The sequence below is a fragment of the Electrophorus electricus genome, chromosome 5 (genome assembly GCF_013358815.1).
Source record: "Electrophorus electricus isolate fEleEle1 chromosome 5, fEleEle1.pri, whole genome shotgun sequence".
NCBI lineage: Eukaryota > Metazoa > Chordata > Actinopteri > Gymnotiformes > Gymnotidae > Electrophorus > Electrophorus electricus.
Window position 1 is genome coordinate 12,558,282 of NC_049539.1, and position 16,283 is coordinate 12,574,564.

A 16,283-nucleotide genomic window follows, 5' to 3' on the forward strand; every position below is an offset into this window, starting at 1 on the left:
TACAGTTGTTTTGTTTGTGATTCCGTAAACAGAAGCACCAAACCTTTGCCCAGGTGTCCAAGTGACCTGAAATTACATATTTAGGTCTAGGTGTAACTGAATTCTAACATTCAGCAGGAACAAAAAATTGTATTTAAACATTAACCAATAAAGCTGCTAGGTAGGGCTATTGTCTTTGTTTAAAGATGTTTTACATTCCTAAGTTCCTTTCATAATCCATTTAAGTAAGTATTAAATTTTTTATGGAATTTAAGTTTATATTGTTACAAATTTACAAAGGCTATGTGGATAACTGTAAATCTTGAAATAATTGAATTGTTTTGAGATCTGCAATTCTGAATGTCTCACATGGACCCTGTTGCTTGTTTTATTTAATGTAATTCGTATGAGGCTTATGACATGACAGAAAGCACTGCAGCCTCTTTCTTATTAGAAATCATAAGATTTCTGTGCTGCTATTATTATTATTATTATATGTATATGCAAAAATAATGATTTACATGGCCAGTGTGAGGGGAACAATATAACCTGAAAGAAATAAAATGAGAGAAAAAAGAAAAATAAACACATATAAAGGCATACATCACAAGGCACATACATTAATATAGTGTTATAATTTCTTTCAGATGTTTATTCATTTAGCTGATTTTTACAATATATATTAAATATCATAGACATAGTTCTGAGACATAAAAATCATAAAACATTTGAATACGCTGTAGCTTTGCGTCATTTTATGTATATATTTGACAGGAAAAATAAAGAGCTTCATTAGCTATGTAGTAGGAATCCTAATAAAATGACATTTAAAAGCTTCTATCGTTAATATGTTGTTCATTTTTTGTTCAACAAACGTCCTTCCGCAGATCATTCCAAAAATTCCTAGAATGGATACAATTGGATAACATGCGATCATTACGTTAAATATATATTTATTCTGTGCTCTTTTACTCTTTTCCGGTAGAGCTTGATACCGGAAGAAATTTATTAACCGGAAGTTCAAATGTGACGGCGAAAGATGGCGGGGGATTCTTCAATGGAGCTTCTCTTTTTAGATACGTTCAAACATCAGAATGCAGAGGTAAAACTTAGACTTTTGCATATTCAGTCACTGGTGAAAATCTGGTAATACGTGGAATTTAAGTTTTAGCGCATTTCTCTGTAAATAAATCACAGCTAGAAAGCCTACAAGTTAGCCAGTGAGTAGCTAGCCTCCTAGGTAAGCTAGGATGGCTAAATAGCTAGCTAGCCTATTGATGTAATCAGCACAGGTCTGTACAGGGAGAGATGCTACTTTTGTTAGCCTACAAACTGTAAGCAATGGCATTGATTTGCAGAGAATAAATAGCTAGCTAGGTTAACTAAGTGAGATATAGAGTATATTATACCTGAAAACCCTCGTTTAAAGAAAAGTTACCAGTCATCTAACAAAGTACCTGTCAAAGGTGCTCCAAAAATGTTTATCTAGCTATTGGTGTCCCGTCCTCTTTAGGGGCTTCCCTTGTCAAGTGGTGGTATCTGTTGTGCACTCTGTAATGGTGTTGCGCAACTCCGATGTCTTGGCTAACGGCAATGTAGAAACTAGTTGGACCAGTTAGTTGTCACAATAAAACAGCTTTAGGGGGAGAGCAATGGATGGATTTTTTTTTTTTCTGCCATGACTGGAATTGACTTGCCAGTAATGGGAAATGTGGTACACTTATGACTTCATGTTATGAAACAGACAAATATTGTTTTGTTTTAGACTTGTAGCCCGTCTATGGTGCAAGCTGTATGTGTGACCCTTCATGTTCAGTCCTTGTACATATTGTACATAACAGATCACAGGTTGAAGTTATTTTTCTGTGTCTGTGTGTGTGTTCCCTTTTTAGCTTACTAATGTGGATGTTGTACGATTTCCATATGGTGTATTGATCACAGAAGTCAGAGTCATCCCCCCTGGTATTAAAGCTCACAGTAGCCTCCCAGACAGCAGAGCTTTTGGGTAAGAACAGTTCACATATCAACCCTACACACATGTGGAGATGGGCCATGTTAACCTCGCTGGGATCAGTAGTGATTTCTGCTGTCTCTGTGACTGATGGGTAATGGGTTTTCTCTCATTCACTGATACACTCTTATGTGAACACATTTGGTAATTAGTCATTTAAAGTGAGTTAAGCTTTACATCATTATTTAGTATATCTGATTGTGATTTTGTTGTGAGTTTTTAAACTCACTTCTTTGTAGAGCTTTATTTGTTTCTTTCATTCAGCAAATGAGGTTTAATGTCTCAGAACATCATTACACACTTACAATACTATTCTTTAGTTAAAGGAATATGATGTTAAATCAAAGACAAAACATAAAGTCATAAATAATGACAGTGAGTTTAATCACTGTTTAATCTTAATCAATAAACACTAGTTTGACCATGCCTATATTTTTTCAGGGTAACTAGAGCCTGGAGTTGCTCTGTAGTAGGGATAGTGGAAGGATACGTTAAAGGAACAGTAGTGGGTGTGTTGTGCCTTGGTTTGTCCCGTTCTCACTCCTCTTAAGTATCCACCACACCCCCTATTCTCCCACTTACAGTTATGACTCACCCATCTCTGTGTGCGATCTCACCTCAATGTATTTTTCTCTCTGCTGTCCCCAGTCATGTTTCTAATTGCATTGATGGAGTAGGACATTTTGGTTTAAATAGTTTTCATATTTTATTAGTGTTTTCTAAATAGGTATTCATGCAGATAAGTATTATCCTATGTTGACAGGGTCCTATATTTTTAACTATTGTGTAGGTGCTGCCTGTCTTGCCAAGCATGTTTTACCTACAGTACATTTCAATTCAGAAAGAAGGCATTCATTATTCCTAAAAAAACATGAGAGAAAGAGATTAAACAAGGACAACACTATTGGATGGGTATGTAAATATTGAATCTGGGGTGTTTGACAGTGTAAATATATCGATATGGAAGATTAAGGTACAATGATCGGAATTGTCATGTTTAGATATTCAGATCTCAGTGCCAGTTTTCTAAAACCATTAGGTGTGTGTGTAGGTTTGAGTGTGTGTATAGCACGTCTCAGACTCCGATTTGATCCCTGATACCCTTGTGTGTTTCTCCAGAGAAACAGCTCCTCATGCATTCCAGTTGGACCTGTTCTTCAACAATGTCTCCAAGCCTACCGCCCCAGTGTTCGACCGGCTGGGCAGGTACTGCCCACGCTAACATGAATACCAGTATACACATGTACACACAAATACCAGGACTCGCAATTATTGTAAACTGACATGCATGGGTATGACCTGCTTAGCAAGAAATACACAGAGCACAGTAAGAGGATTTTATTGCCTTATACGCTTCTTGAATGCACCCCCCATGTGTCTGATGTGGTTATGTAATATGTTTTCCCCAGTCTGGAGTACGATGAAAACAAATCTATTGTCTTCAGGCCCAGTGGCAAGGTGAGAGCTTCCACGCTGGTCCATTTGGAGATGAACGTGTTGGGGTGTTGCAGCACGTGCATAGCCTGGCGCAGCTAAAGCCTCTTACTCAGCACACCACACGGGCCATTCTGAATTCACGTTATAGCTGCTGGGCTTCTATGCAAATTGTCTGCGATTTGCATGTTAGACAGAATTTCTTTTGACCCTCCCAACCTGAAACAGATAGTGATCCTGAAATATTAGATCTGTCATTGTTCCCTTGCAGAGAGCGAAAGTGATCCTGCTTTGGACAGGAATGAGAAATCCAGCAGAAATGTAATATTGCAGTGCTTTTCCATTTATTTGGTATACAACATGCAGCTCGATATTCAGTTATTCCGATGCTTTCTGGAACATGGGAAAGACGCAATACATCGACGCAGTACACGTATATAAAAATTGCAGACATACAAGCACCCAAATATGCTAATGAGGCGTTCCCCCCCCCCCATGGCTATGCGGTGACATGGGCTGTGCAGGTTAACACGGACGGCCTGGTGTTGCGAGGTTGGTACACGTGTCTTACGCTGGCTGTGTACGGCTCCGCTGAGCGCTCACACAACCGCGAGCGAGATTCCCCGCCCCCGCCCCCGCCCCCTCCAACTCAGCAGCACCCCACGGCTTCCAAGAGGACCGTCAAACACGGTCAGTAGAACCGGTGCTCTTAATGACCGTGCAGCTGGTCGGTTTTCATGGAATGTACCCTGTTCACTTGTAATGGGTGACTAAAGAGCTTTGTGTGTGTGTGTGTGTGTGTGTGTGTGTGTGTGTGTGTGTGTGTGTGTGTGTGTGTGTGTGTGTGTGTGTGTGTAGAGTGGGAGAACGAGGAGCAGTTTAATGGTAGCCCACCCAGACCACAACCCAGAGGGCCTCGTACCCCACCCGGCCCTCCACCTCCAGACGATGATGACGATGACACGCTACCTGTGCCAGGTGTGTGTCTGTGTGTGTGTGTGTGTGTGTGTGCACATCTACATGTTTGTGGGCACATATACATACTTCTGCACATGCAGGTGTTTGTGCATCTGGGCGCATGTGTGCCCATCTGTGTATGTGACGGTTCGTGCTGTGTTGCGGCGGGAGTCATGTGGTGGTGTGTCACAGGCCCCGTGAAGGAGGAGACGGTGGAGCGTGGTGAGGACTACCTGGAACCCGTCTCCCCCGAACGCGGCTCCCTGCCGGCCGAGGACCCGTACTCGGAACCGGAGCCCGAGGAAGAAGACGAGGGGCCAGGTGACGAAGACGAGGATGAAGGGCGGTCTGAAGGGAGCGAGGCAGAGGAGGAGGAAGAGGAGGAGGAGGAGGAAGATGGTGAGGAGGAGATGGAGGATGATGGAGAAGGTAGGGGAGACGCATGGCAGTGTGTTTCCTCAGGAGAGTGAGCGCCGTGTGTGTGTGCATGCTTACATACTAACCTGTGAGCAGAGTGGATCTACCACCACCACACTGCATGTCAGACAGCCTCCCCCAGCTGGGCTGTACCACAGACGTGGAAACTGTTACTGCAGGCTGGAGTCCCAGTCAGAGGTCCAAATACTTCATGGCATAGAAAAGCAGGTTGTAACATTAGAGCCTTGTAATATTACAAGTAACGTTAGAACACTGGATGCAAAGAGAACTAAAAACAACCACACCCTGACTTTTCTGTCAATTAGACTGTTGTTAATTTGTCTTTCAGGGCTATGTTTTCTCTAATCTAACCCGATTAAACGGAAGCTTGTCCTGGGAATAGTTTCTGTGTTCCGTGGCTCTTTTCCAAGTCATGGGTGAAGCTTGGCAGAGTGTTAAGGTGAGAAGTAGCACACACTGAAGTGGCCTGTGTGGCTTAACTCTCCCTGTAGGGGACGATGGCTATGAGCAGATCTCCAGCGACGAGGAGGATCTCGAAAGCGGGGCGTTCAAGCTGCCGGCCTTTGACCTAGACTACACACCCGAGGACCTCGCCTCGCTGCCAACCGTCCAGTACGACCCCTATGAACGGGAGCTCCGCCCCCTCCAGCACTTCACCCCACCCCATATCACGTGCTACGAGGCCGAGCTGAACCGCCTAAAGGCGACGGATCCCCAGGACCAGACCTCCCCGTGGGCGGAGTCCTCAGCCAGGCTGTCGGAGCTGCTGGAGACCTGGGGGGAGGGGCCGGAGGCGGAGCGCGGGGCAGGCTGGGTGACGGCCTTGGAGGAAATCCCCGCCCTCCTTGCGAAAGGGCTGAGCTTCCTGTCGGTCCGAGAGCCCGAGGCACAGAAGGCGCAGCTGAAGCTGCTGGTGGAGTGGGTGTCGGAGGCTCTGAACCTGGACTCCGCCCTCGCCCAGCCCATCGCCCTCAACCTGCGGCAGCTGAAGGCGGGCGCCAAGCTGGCCTCGTCCCTGGCCGGCTGCGGGGGCCCTGCGCTGCAGGCGCTGCTGGAGTGCCGCGCCGCGGCGCGCCTGGTGGAGCTGCTCTTCGCGGAGCACGTGTCGTCCGCGCTGAAGCTCAACGCGCTGCGCTGCCTCGACAGCATTGCCAGCGAGCCGGCGGGCATAGAGGCGCTGCTGAGGGACGGTCTCCGTGCCGACGAGGCCGCCAGCGGCTACCAGCGCCTGGTCGAACTGTTCCTGCTAGACCAGACGGTCCGCGTGGCCACCGCCGGCGCTGCTGTCTTGCAGAAGGGCCATTTCTACGAGGTGCTGATGGACTTGCAGAGGATGGCCTGCTCGTGGGCGGAGCGGCAGCCCGCGGAGGGCGAGGCGGGCGAGAGGGAGAGGGAGGGGGCAGAGAGGGAGAGTGAGAGCGCAGAGCGAGACGCCGAGGTAGGCGAAGGCGGCGAGGGGGAGACCCTGGAGGCAGAGCCCGGGAGCCCCATGGACATGGCCGCCCTCCTGGAGTCGTCCTCCCTGTCCGAGGCTGACCTGGAGAGGCTGCAGGGACTGCTGGAGGAGCTGCTCCACCTGCTGGAGACAGCACCTCACTGCATGGTGCAGCCCCCAGGCAAGGCTTTCCCCACTACAGCACGCATCACTGGGCCCCCCCGAGCGAGACGACCCCTATCCGACACTGTACCGGTGATTCGCGCGCACCTTCATCTCCATTAGAAGGTTCAGGCTCAGCCTTAACGCGTGGAACCTCTGTAATCAAGCCTCCTCGTCTTTTTTTTCCAGATACATGCACGCCGCTCACTTTTTGGAATCATTAGCGGTGGTCCTGACCTCCCCAGCCACCTGCGCCCACGTCGGGGTCGTGCAAGCGGTGCGGGAGCTGATGCGCTTCCTGTCCCAGACCCAGCAGGGCCTCCTGTTCCTTCTCAGCCAGCACGAGTCCACCAACGTCCTGCTGCGTCTGCTCACGCCCCTGTCCCAGCTGCCGGCCCTGCTGGAGGGCGACGGGGATGAGGGCGGGGCTGCCGCCGACGGCTCCCTGGACGACGGCTTCTGGGTGTGGCTGATGCATGCCCTTCACGCCCTGCAGGCCGTGGCTGACCTCAACGGGCTGGAGGTCGCCGAGGGCGACAGTCCGGACGTCCTGACGACGCTGCACTGCCTCTACCTGATCAGCTTTAGCAGCACGGGCCGCAGTGCGGTCACGCACGTGCTCAGCCTGGAGACGAACCTCAGCTGCCTCGTGAACCTGCTGGAGCACCATGCCAGAGAGGGGCAGGGGTGAGCACGCACTTACAGAACGCACGCTTGCCACATAAAACATGCATACTACACAAAACACACACTACAGAGAGTGGCAGGAGTGAGCACACTTAAGACACAAAACATGATCCAGAGAGAGCCGGGGTGAACGCGTGCTTACTACACAAACCACATGCTGTAATGCACTCGCCAAAGCTCGGTGTCAGAATATAGCCTAGACCCATATTAACCAAGAAGATCTTAATCTTACATTGAATTTTGATGCCAAACAGTTGCGGCTTCTGTGATATTTGCTCTCTTTTTGAATTTACTGGAATAAAAGTGCATGTTCAGACTCTGTAAGATGAGAATGTAAAAGGACCATATACAGAACCCTGAAGAACCCCACACTGGACTGCATTACTAACTACTGTAATTGTGCCTTAATATCACACAGTAGACTGCATTACTAACTACTGTAATTGTGCCTTAATATCACACAGTAGACTGCATTACTAACTACTGTAATTGTGCCTTAATATCACACAGTAGACTGCATTACTAACTACTGTAATTGTGCCTTAATATCACACAGTAGACTGCATTACTAACTACTGTAATTGTGCCTTAATATCACACAGTAGACTGCATTACTAACTACTGTAATTGTGCCTTAATATCACACAGTAGACTGCATTACTAACTACTGTAATTGTGCCTTAATATCACACAGTAGACTGCATTTCTAACTACTGTAATTGTGCCTTAATATCACACAGTAGACTGCATTTCTAACTACTGTAATTGTGCCTTAATATCACACAGTAGACTGCATTTCTAACTACTGTAATTGTGCCTTAATATCACACAGTAGACTGCAGTTCTAATTACTGTAATTGTGCCTTAATATCACACAGTAGACTGCAGTTCTAACTACTGTAATTGTGCCTTAATATCACACAGTAGACTGCAGTTCTAATTACTGTAATTGTGGCTTAATATCACACAGTAGACTGCAGTTCTAATTACTGTAATTGTGGCTTAATATCACACAGTAGACTGCATTACTAACCACAGTACATGTTTACATGTCTGGAAAACAGAAGGTTAGATGGCATGAAAATGAACCCTGGAAAGTATTAACGCAAATGATGACTGTTCCCTCTCTAAAGAGAAGGAAAAGCTCGGAAGTCGGTGGCCTACAACTACGCCTGCATGTTGGTCCTGCTGGTGCTGCAGACCTCGGCTGACCTGCGGATGATGGAGCGCTACGCCACTCCGCTGCTCGCCATCTGCAAAGCTGACGAGAACAACGCAAAGCTCCAAGGTGCTTTTCAGCCTCCAAATACACACGGTTCGGCTCTGCTAGCTTCCCTGCGGTGACATTCCACAGTGGCCAGTCCTTTACTTATCACTTGTGCGTGTGTTTGTGATTCTCTGTGTGTGTGCGTGTGCGTGGGTTTGTGTTTTAGAGCTCAGTAAGTGGCTGGAGCCCCTCGAGAAGCTGCGCTTTGACATAAGTGGCATTCCGGCGCTCACTGACTACATCAAGCAGGTCTGTTTAAAACACTTCAGTCAGCATAATAAGGTCTGTAAAGGCACCGTGATGAGTGTGTAAATGGGGGGTGTGCGACACACAACGTGTGCCACAGGCGTAAGAGGCTGGCGTCGGACGTTCGGCAAAGACGAATGTTGATCTCGAAGGCTCTCAAGGTTCCTTTGCACGGCAGGAGCCGCTTCGGATCCATTTTTTCTGAGTCTGACATCGGTCAGCACGTCTAACATCGGTGTCGAATCTGAAAGTCTAACTACACAGCAGAGATGTGGAGCGTAAATAGACAGAGCGGAGTGGAGAAGGAGAGATGGGAGGGTGGGAGAACAGGGTGGACGTCTGAGGCTCCAACTAGATGTGGAAGAGCCTTCATCTGTCCTCAGCATGTTCAGACACAAGTTACAATACGGATCAGAAAAATACTCCAACAGGCTTGGGAGTGAAACCTATGAGAAAGTGTCACGTCATATAATGTTCAATTTGTCAAAAAGGTAGAGAATTAGAAATAATGAACAAAAAAACGCAGAAATCAGAGTGTTATCATTTTTTTGCAGTAGGTAAATATTTGCATATGAGAGCAAAGGACTTTTTCCAGCAAGGCCTAGACCTGTAGTGGAGGGTGAAGTGACCGTTGTGTCACTGGCACATGGTTTTTGTTCATGTGTGATGATGATAATGTTGGAGACTGCAGAATGACGCAGGTCTTTTTGTATGGTCTGTGGGTCAGAACCTGGAGAACCTACTGACGTCCGAGGGAGTGGGCCTCATCACGGCTCTTAGGGTGCTGTGTCACATTGCCTGTCCACCAGCTCCTGTGCCAGGTATGTACATACACACTCATACAAATACACACACACACACACACACACACACACACACACACACACACTCATATGCATACAAATACACACACTCAATTTTTCATATGCATACTAACATAAACACCCTCCCACACACATGCTCACTGACACCCACAAACTCACATGTGCTCACACACGCTCTCTTAGACATGCGCGCACGCACTCTTGCAGACACGTTCTTGCACATGTACATACACACACACTCCAGACCTGCTGTCTTAACTGCTGCCTCTACCTATGCAGACCACACGGGCACAACACACACATACACACGCGCGCGCACGCGCACCCCGGTCATCCCTACAGCCTGTTTGCTGTGTTTCGGCACAGGTCAGCAGAAGGACCTGAAGTGGAACCAGGCCGTGATCGCCCTGTTCAGCGCAGAGGGCATGGACACCTTCGTGAAGGTCCTGCAGAAGTTGGTGGCAGTGTTGCTGTTGCCGTGGCGACTGCACGGGCCCCTGGGCCCCACGGCACAGCGGCTGACTGCCCTGTCGGCGGCGTCGTGCGCGCTCCGGCTCCTGCGCACCATGCTATCGGAGCTGCTGGGGGGTGGGGCCTGTGAGGCCCGGGACGTGCGCGTGCCCGCCGCCTGTGTGGCCCTGCACATGATCGCCTGCTCGGCGCCCCCCGCAGGCCGCCTGGACGCCGAGGAGCTGCGTGTGCAGGCCGACGTGGCCGACGTGCTCCTGACCTTCACGCAGGCAGTCAGCGAGCAGGAGACGGGCTCCGAGGAGACCGTGGCTGGCAACAGCTGGTCCCTCATGTTGAAGGAAGTGCTCAGCTCCATCCTGTCTGCTCCAGAGAACATATACAGCAGTCTGAACCTGCTGTCTGAGCTGCTGCCTCTGCCCCTGCCTATACAGACCACACAGGTACCACACACACACGCGGCAGCGCACACACACACACACACACACACACACACACTCACACACTCATTTGTCCCTCCACCCCGCACCAGGCGCTGTCGGCAGCGGACGTGAGCGTGGCGATGAACACGCGGAAGCTGTGGAGCGTGCACCTGCTGGCCCAGGCACGCACCCTACAGGAGGTGCTGCGTTGTGTGTGTGTGAGCAGCTGCCCGCCTCTGCTGTCCATGTTCCGCCGTGTGTGTGTGCAGCTCAGCGACCTGGCTGCACCCACTGCCCTGCTCGTCATGAGGACCCTGCTGGAACAGCTGCACGAGGAGGCGCAGCAGTAAGACGCGCGCGCGCACACACAACACTCTGATAGGCTTCGGGCTTCCACCTAGACAAGTGGAATTTGGTCAGGACATGCTGAATACTGTTGCTCACACTGTTCTGTGTTTGTGTGTGTGTGTGTAGGGAGGGATCCAGTTCACAGCTGACCAGACTCTTAGCCCTGCTGGACACACTCGTGTCTCAGCGCTCCTGCAAGGCAGCCACCTTGGCTCTCCTGGGTGGGTCTGTACGCACCGAGGGGCGGGGCGATGGGCGGGGCGAAGATAAGCTGACAGAAGTGCTCCCCTGCCTGCTCGCAATGCTGCTCCCACCAGCGGACGCCAGCCTAACGGTGCAGCAGAATGCCGAGCTGGTAGCCTCCATCATCCAGTCGCTGTGCGACCAAGACATTTCGCTGATAGTGAGCGGCTCGGGCGAAGTGTGTGTGTCGGAGGCGGAGCAGCTGGCCAACGCCTTGCCCTCCAGGGACATGATGCCTGGGATATGTGACAGCATGTCGGAGGTGCTCGGACACACACATGGCACCTACCCCCTCCAAGTCACCTGCCTCAGAACAATGATGTTCCTGACCGAACACGACTACGGCCTCCATCACCTGAAGAGGTGTGTGTGTGTTTGTGTGTTGGTGTTTGGATTGCTGTTCCCAGCACTGGAGGGTGGGGGTGCTGTGGCTGTTCTAATGTGGGGGGGGGGCGTGTGTGTGTGTGTGTGTGTGTGTGTGTGTGTGTGTGTGTGTGTGTGTGTGTGTGTGTGGTGTGGCAGCTCGCTGAAGAAGCACAACTGTGCAGTGGTGTCACTGCTTCGAAGGGAAACGGCGACTTTTACTAAAGAGTCATCTGAGCTGCTCTCAGCACTGCTGGACTTCCTACGTCAGATCCTGAACACCGACTCCATGGTGAGAAACTCGCCAGTGACCACTGAAGGCCATCAGTGTGGCCATAACTCTGCTGTGTGAGTGTGTGCCAGAGAGACATTTGAGATGTGAGAGAGATTTCATGCGGGTTCATGTGTAGGTGAGAGAGAGACTACGTGTGTGTGTGTGTGTGTGTGTGTGTGTGTGTGTGTGAGAGAGAGAGAGAATATGCGTGTGTGAGTGAGTGATTTGGATGTGTAGGGTGCAGTTGTGTGTTTTATATATATATGTGTGTGTGTGTGTACTGTAACAGGATGAGGACATGGACACACGCTCCGTGGCACTGAGTGTGATTGATATGAAACAGCTGCTTCAGTGGCGAGACGACTCAGCAGAACACCCGCTACCAGAGCTGGAGAAACACATCACGGTACGAAGCAAGCACGGCTGTGCATACAGGCTGACCTGGGACTGTGTAGGGTCTGTATACGCACAGCAGGTCTTATCGTGGTCGGTACTGTCCACGTTGGCTTGAAACTCGAAACAGGATATTGTCACCATCACAAGAAATGTTGTCTCTCTGAAAACAGAACAGAAAGCATTCTTAACATTAGTGGGTGGACCGTTTCTGGTATTTTAGACCATTTCTGTTATGAAATTTTCCAACAATGCAAAGCACAGCAGATATTTTATGGAAGTGTATAAAAAGTGGAGACAGGAGGTTTTCTTATGACATAGACAGCGTTGATATTTAATGTTTCTCAGCAGAAGCGAATAGAAACATTGATGTTTTAAAGTCCAGTTTTGGGGACATTGGCATCTGAGGGCCAGTGCGGAGATGCCTGTGATTTGGACAAACCAGTGATAGATTTAGGACTAGCCAGTGGCATTCTATCTCACATCCCGATTGTGGAATAACTGAGGACTCCATCAGGCCGTCACCATGGTATCTGACTCAGGTTGAGCGTAACGGCGTGGCAGTATGTGGTGGCATGCATCTCACGGCATCTGATAACTGTGTCTGAAAATGGCTGACATTCCGTAGGAACTCTTTAAAGAGGATGACTCCCTGGAAACTCTCATGGAGAACGTGGTGGGACTCCGGCAGATCCTGGAGAGTTCCGGAGATGCTCCAGGCCACACGGAGCCCGAGATAGAGCCCACGTTACCTGCTCCGGAACTACTCCAGAACCAGTTTAACAATAGGTAAACCCCACCAGGAAACAGCGCCTTTGTCATTCCTAAGTTTTATTTCATGAGAAATGGTAGAAAGTTTGTTGGCTGAGCAAATGTATTGTTTCCTTGTTTATCTGATGGTGCGTTTGCATGTGTGTCTCTCTTACAGGACAGTGTATGTCCTGTCTGATATGCTGGATGAGCAGCTGAGGGTGTTCTGGTTGTCCCCCTTCCAGTCAGATGAGATGGAGACCGAACAGGACATGGTGGGTACCCAGTGACACCAGAGGGTCAAGGGTCATATGGGACGGGGAGATCTGAGACACTAGAGGGTCAAGGGTCGTGTGTGATGGGGAGATGTGTGACACTAGTGGGACAGAGGTTCAGACTTTTTAGTGTTGTGCTCAGTACTGTTTGATGCTGATTGTGAGTGGTTGCGTGTGTGTTTGTTGGGGGGGGTTGTTTGTGACTGGTTATTTTGCCTCTCAGGTGAAAGTGGACCTGGTGGCTCTGGCACAGCAATGCTGTCCTGACCTGGACCTGAAGGCGGAGTTAGAACGCTCGTTCCTCAGTGAGCCCACTTCCCCTGGTCACAGTAAACCTTCCAAGGGCTTCAGACTGGGCAAACACAAACACGAGACCTTCATCACTTCCAGGTACACACACACACACGCACACAGAGACAGATAAAGATACTGCACTTACCAAGTGCTGCAAGCCTTCTGTAGAAGATGGGTGTAGTTCCCAGGGGAGCGGGGCAGGGCCCAGCTCTCTCCCTCGGCCTGGAAAGCCTGCATGCTCGACGCAGACGGTGTAGCTTTTCTACAAACGTGTCTCTCCGCAGCGGCAAGTCAGAGTACGTGGAGCCGGCCAAGCGCGCCCACATCATGGCTGTCCCGCGTGGGCGGGGCCGTGGGGCCTTTGGCCAGGTGAGCAGACCGCACGACATCTTCCGCCAGCGCAAGCAGAACACCAGCAGGCCGCCGTCCATGCACGTCGACGACTTCCTGGCCGCCGAGTTCAAGGAGGTCAGCCTCCCCACTGGCCTAGCCCTGCCCAAACGTCCACCCAAAGGGGGAGGAGCCAAGCCGCCTGTTAGAGGCCTGTTCACTGGAGGAACCAGAGGGAGGGGCTTCCAGAGCCACACCCGCTTCTTTACTCCACCCGCCCCCAAGAGTGTACTGCTAGCAGGTACAAACAGTTATTGGCACTGAAACGCAAACACGGCTGGTTGCTGCTGGAAGTTGGTGGCGTTGGCATTTGCATTTGCATTTGGGGTTTGCTTGTGCAAAACTCTGTTTTGCTGGTGTTAGGCAATTACCCTCGTCGTGAAGGTGGGCGGGGCTCCACGTGGAGCGCTCCAGTGACAGCTGTCACTCATAGAGGAACGTACAGTGAACCTCGAGGAGGACAAAGCAACTTTACCCGACCACTGCCATCGAGGCAACCCCCAACAGGTATATACACACTCCAGACACAGACTCATACTCTCAACTACCCACAGCTACACGGTCACCCTCAGCCACTGAAGAGTACACTCACACAGTACTCTTTTAATGCCAGTGTTACATATACATGGCTATACTGTTTATGTAGGGAGTCCAGTTGATGTCATTTGCACAGGGGCGGTGTGATTCCCTAAAGACACTGTTTGGACTAAAGAATTTCAGCCATTTTATCTTTCATGAGCCAGAAGAAATGTCAGTTTGGCATTTAACTTCTGCTGTTGTACTGTTGTCTAAATCACAACAGTAGCTGTTCACCTGATCTGCTAAGGCCTGACATGCTCTGGTGTTGCACATGGCCACACTACCAATCAACTTTATATAGTGATAAATTAGCTTTCAGGTATTTGTCAGATTAATTTACATCATTTAACAGGTTCTGATGTTGATATTGACAGTCACTGTCGAGAATATACTCAGATGCCGCACCTGACTGCACAACCTAACATATGACCTGTGATAGTGTTTCCACCAATCAGAGTTTAACTCTGCACTGTCTAGTATCTGAATTTTCCTGAATTTCAGGGATAGTCAGATATTTTAGCATGACTGCCATGAATGGGTTTGAGTGGCATGTCTAGACTTTGATTTAACTTTTTAAACCCGATGTTAATAATATTACTAAAACTACATTCTAACGCATTATTTGAGGAATAGAGCTAGCTAGCATGCCAATAAATTGATCCATGCGTTGATTAGTTATTTATTTTTGGTCGCCATGACTACTGTAACGCACTGGTCATCGGACTTCCTGCAACTACAACAAACATGTTGTACAGTGTGGCTACGATTAATAAATTAATAGTTTTATGGAAAAATGCTTTTTTGTTGTTGTTGTTGTTGTTGTTGTTGTTGTTGCTCTTTTCTTCCCTGGGCCAGTAAAAAAAAATACAAGCGGGATCAGTCAAAATCTGACACCAGCCTGGGGGTCCCTTCAGGTGAAATATTACATTGGACGCTGTTCGCCTATGGCGATGCACACTCGTACATTCTCCAGCTGTAGTCATGCACCTCCATGCTTGGGAGACTTTCTTTTTTAAAAAAGATCTGATTTCTGGTCAAACATACAAATTTGTGATGGTCTGCACTTTAGATGGCACCGTGAAAAACTCAAGAAACATTTGCTTCTCATTCTTTACCCCAGTCTACTCTCAGATCCACTTCTGATATTGTGATTTTGAAAAAAACTGATCTCTGAAAACAGCCAAGTTGCTCTTTGTACCAGTAGAGGGTGTTATGCATGACAATTCCAGGCAAATCAGGCAGGGCACTGAGAACTGCAAGGTGTGTTTGTCATGAACGTTCGCTGTTGTATGAACAGAGCTGTTTATGAGGGTAATTTATTTAGCCAGTCAGGTGTACCTGGAGGGCAGGAGGGTGTACAGACTTCATGCCAAATGCATGATGCGTTTAGAAGAGGAATGTGAAAATATTCTTGTATGAGGTTCCACATGTTCTCTCAAAGCATGTTTTAAACACTGGCGTAAGAGTGCCACCTTCTGGATGCTCTAGATGCTAGCTTGTCTAAATGGCGTAGAGACAGGTTCAGTTCAAGACTTTGCTGTGACTGTATACCTTATTTGACCATAAGTACCGCAGGCTCTTTGACCTGTGGTCTGTTTTCTGGAACTTTCTGACCATTCGTCCCCCCCACCCCACCCCAATGTGTTTCTACTGCAGGCGCGTACCGTCTGGCTCCGCGTGACCGGGTCCCCAGGGGAAGAGGCACTGGCCTCTCCTGGCTAAGTGGAGGTGGACTTGGTGTAGGAGGAGGCGGAGTAAGTGGTAGTGGGCGTGGTCAAGGGAAATTCAGCAGTAGCGGGAGTGGAGGCGGGCGTGGCCGGCACGTACGTTCATTCACCCGTTAGTAACTGTCAGTTGGACAGGAAGACTCAGCCATGTGGCTCTAAAGGACCAATCGGGATGTGGATTTTGCGGTATCCATGGATATGTTCATAAATTGCAACATTGATGTTTTGTGGGTTTTTTTGTTGTTTGTATTCTTTCAATTTTATGTTGAAAAAATTAAAATTTTGTGAATACCATTTTAATATTGTTTTTCCTGTCT

The 16,283-nt window shown here is 49.0% G+C and overlaps 1 protein-coding gene across 1 annotated transcript; it reads left to right on the plus strand.

Moving 5' to 3' along the window:
* Positions 1–998: 998 nt before the first annotated feature.
* On the plus strand, positions 999–16,260 carry virma (vir like m6A methyltransferase associated). Its single transcript, XM_027001167.2, is given in 24 exon segments — positions 999–1,081; positions 1,872–1,984; positions 3,110–3,196; positions 3,400–3,448; positions 3,949–4,114; positions 4,283–4,402; positions 4,574–4,810; positions 5,311–6,467; positions 6,469–6,509; positions 6,606–7,103; positions 8,237–8,391; positions 8,537–8,619; positions 9,344–9,437; positions 9,807–10,351; positions 10,441–10,676; positions 10,805–11,284; positions 11,444–11,576; positions 11,848–11,964; positions 12,580–12,740; positions 12,880–12,976; positions 13,200–13,366; positions 13,555–13,901; positions 14,024–14,167; positions 15,896–16,260. Coding segments are annotated over 24 exon segments (5,478 nt in total). The 5' UTR covers positions 999–1,018; the 3' UTR covers positions 16,084–16,260.
* Positions 16,261–16,283: the final 23 nt, after the last annotated feature.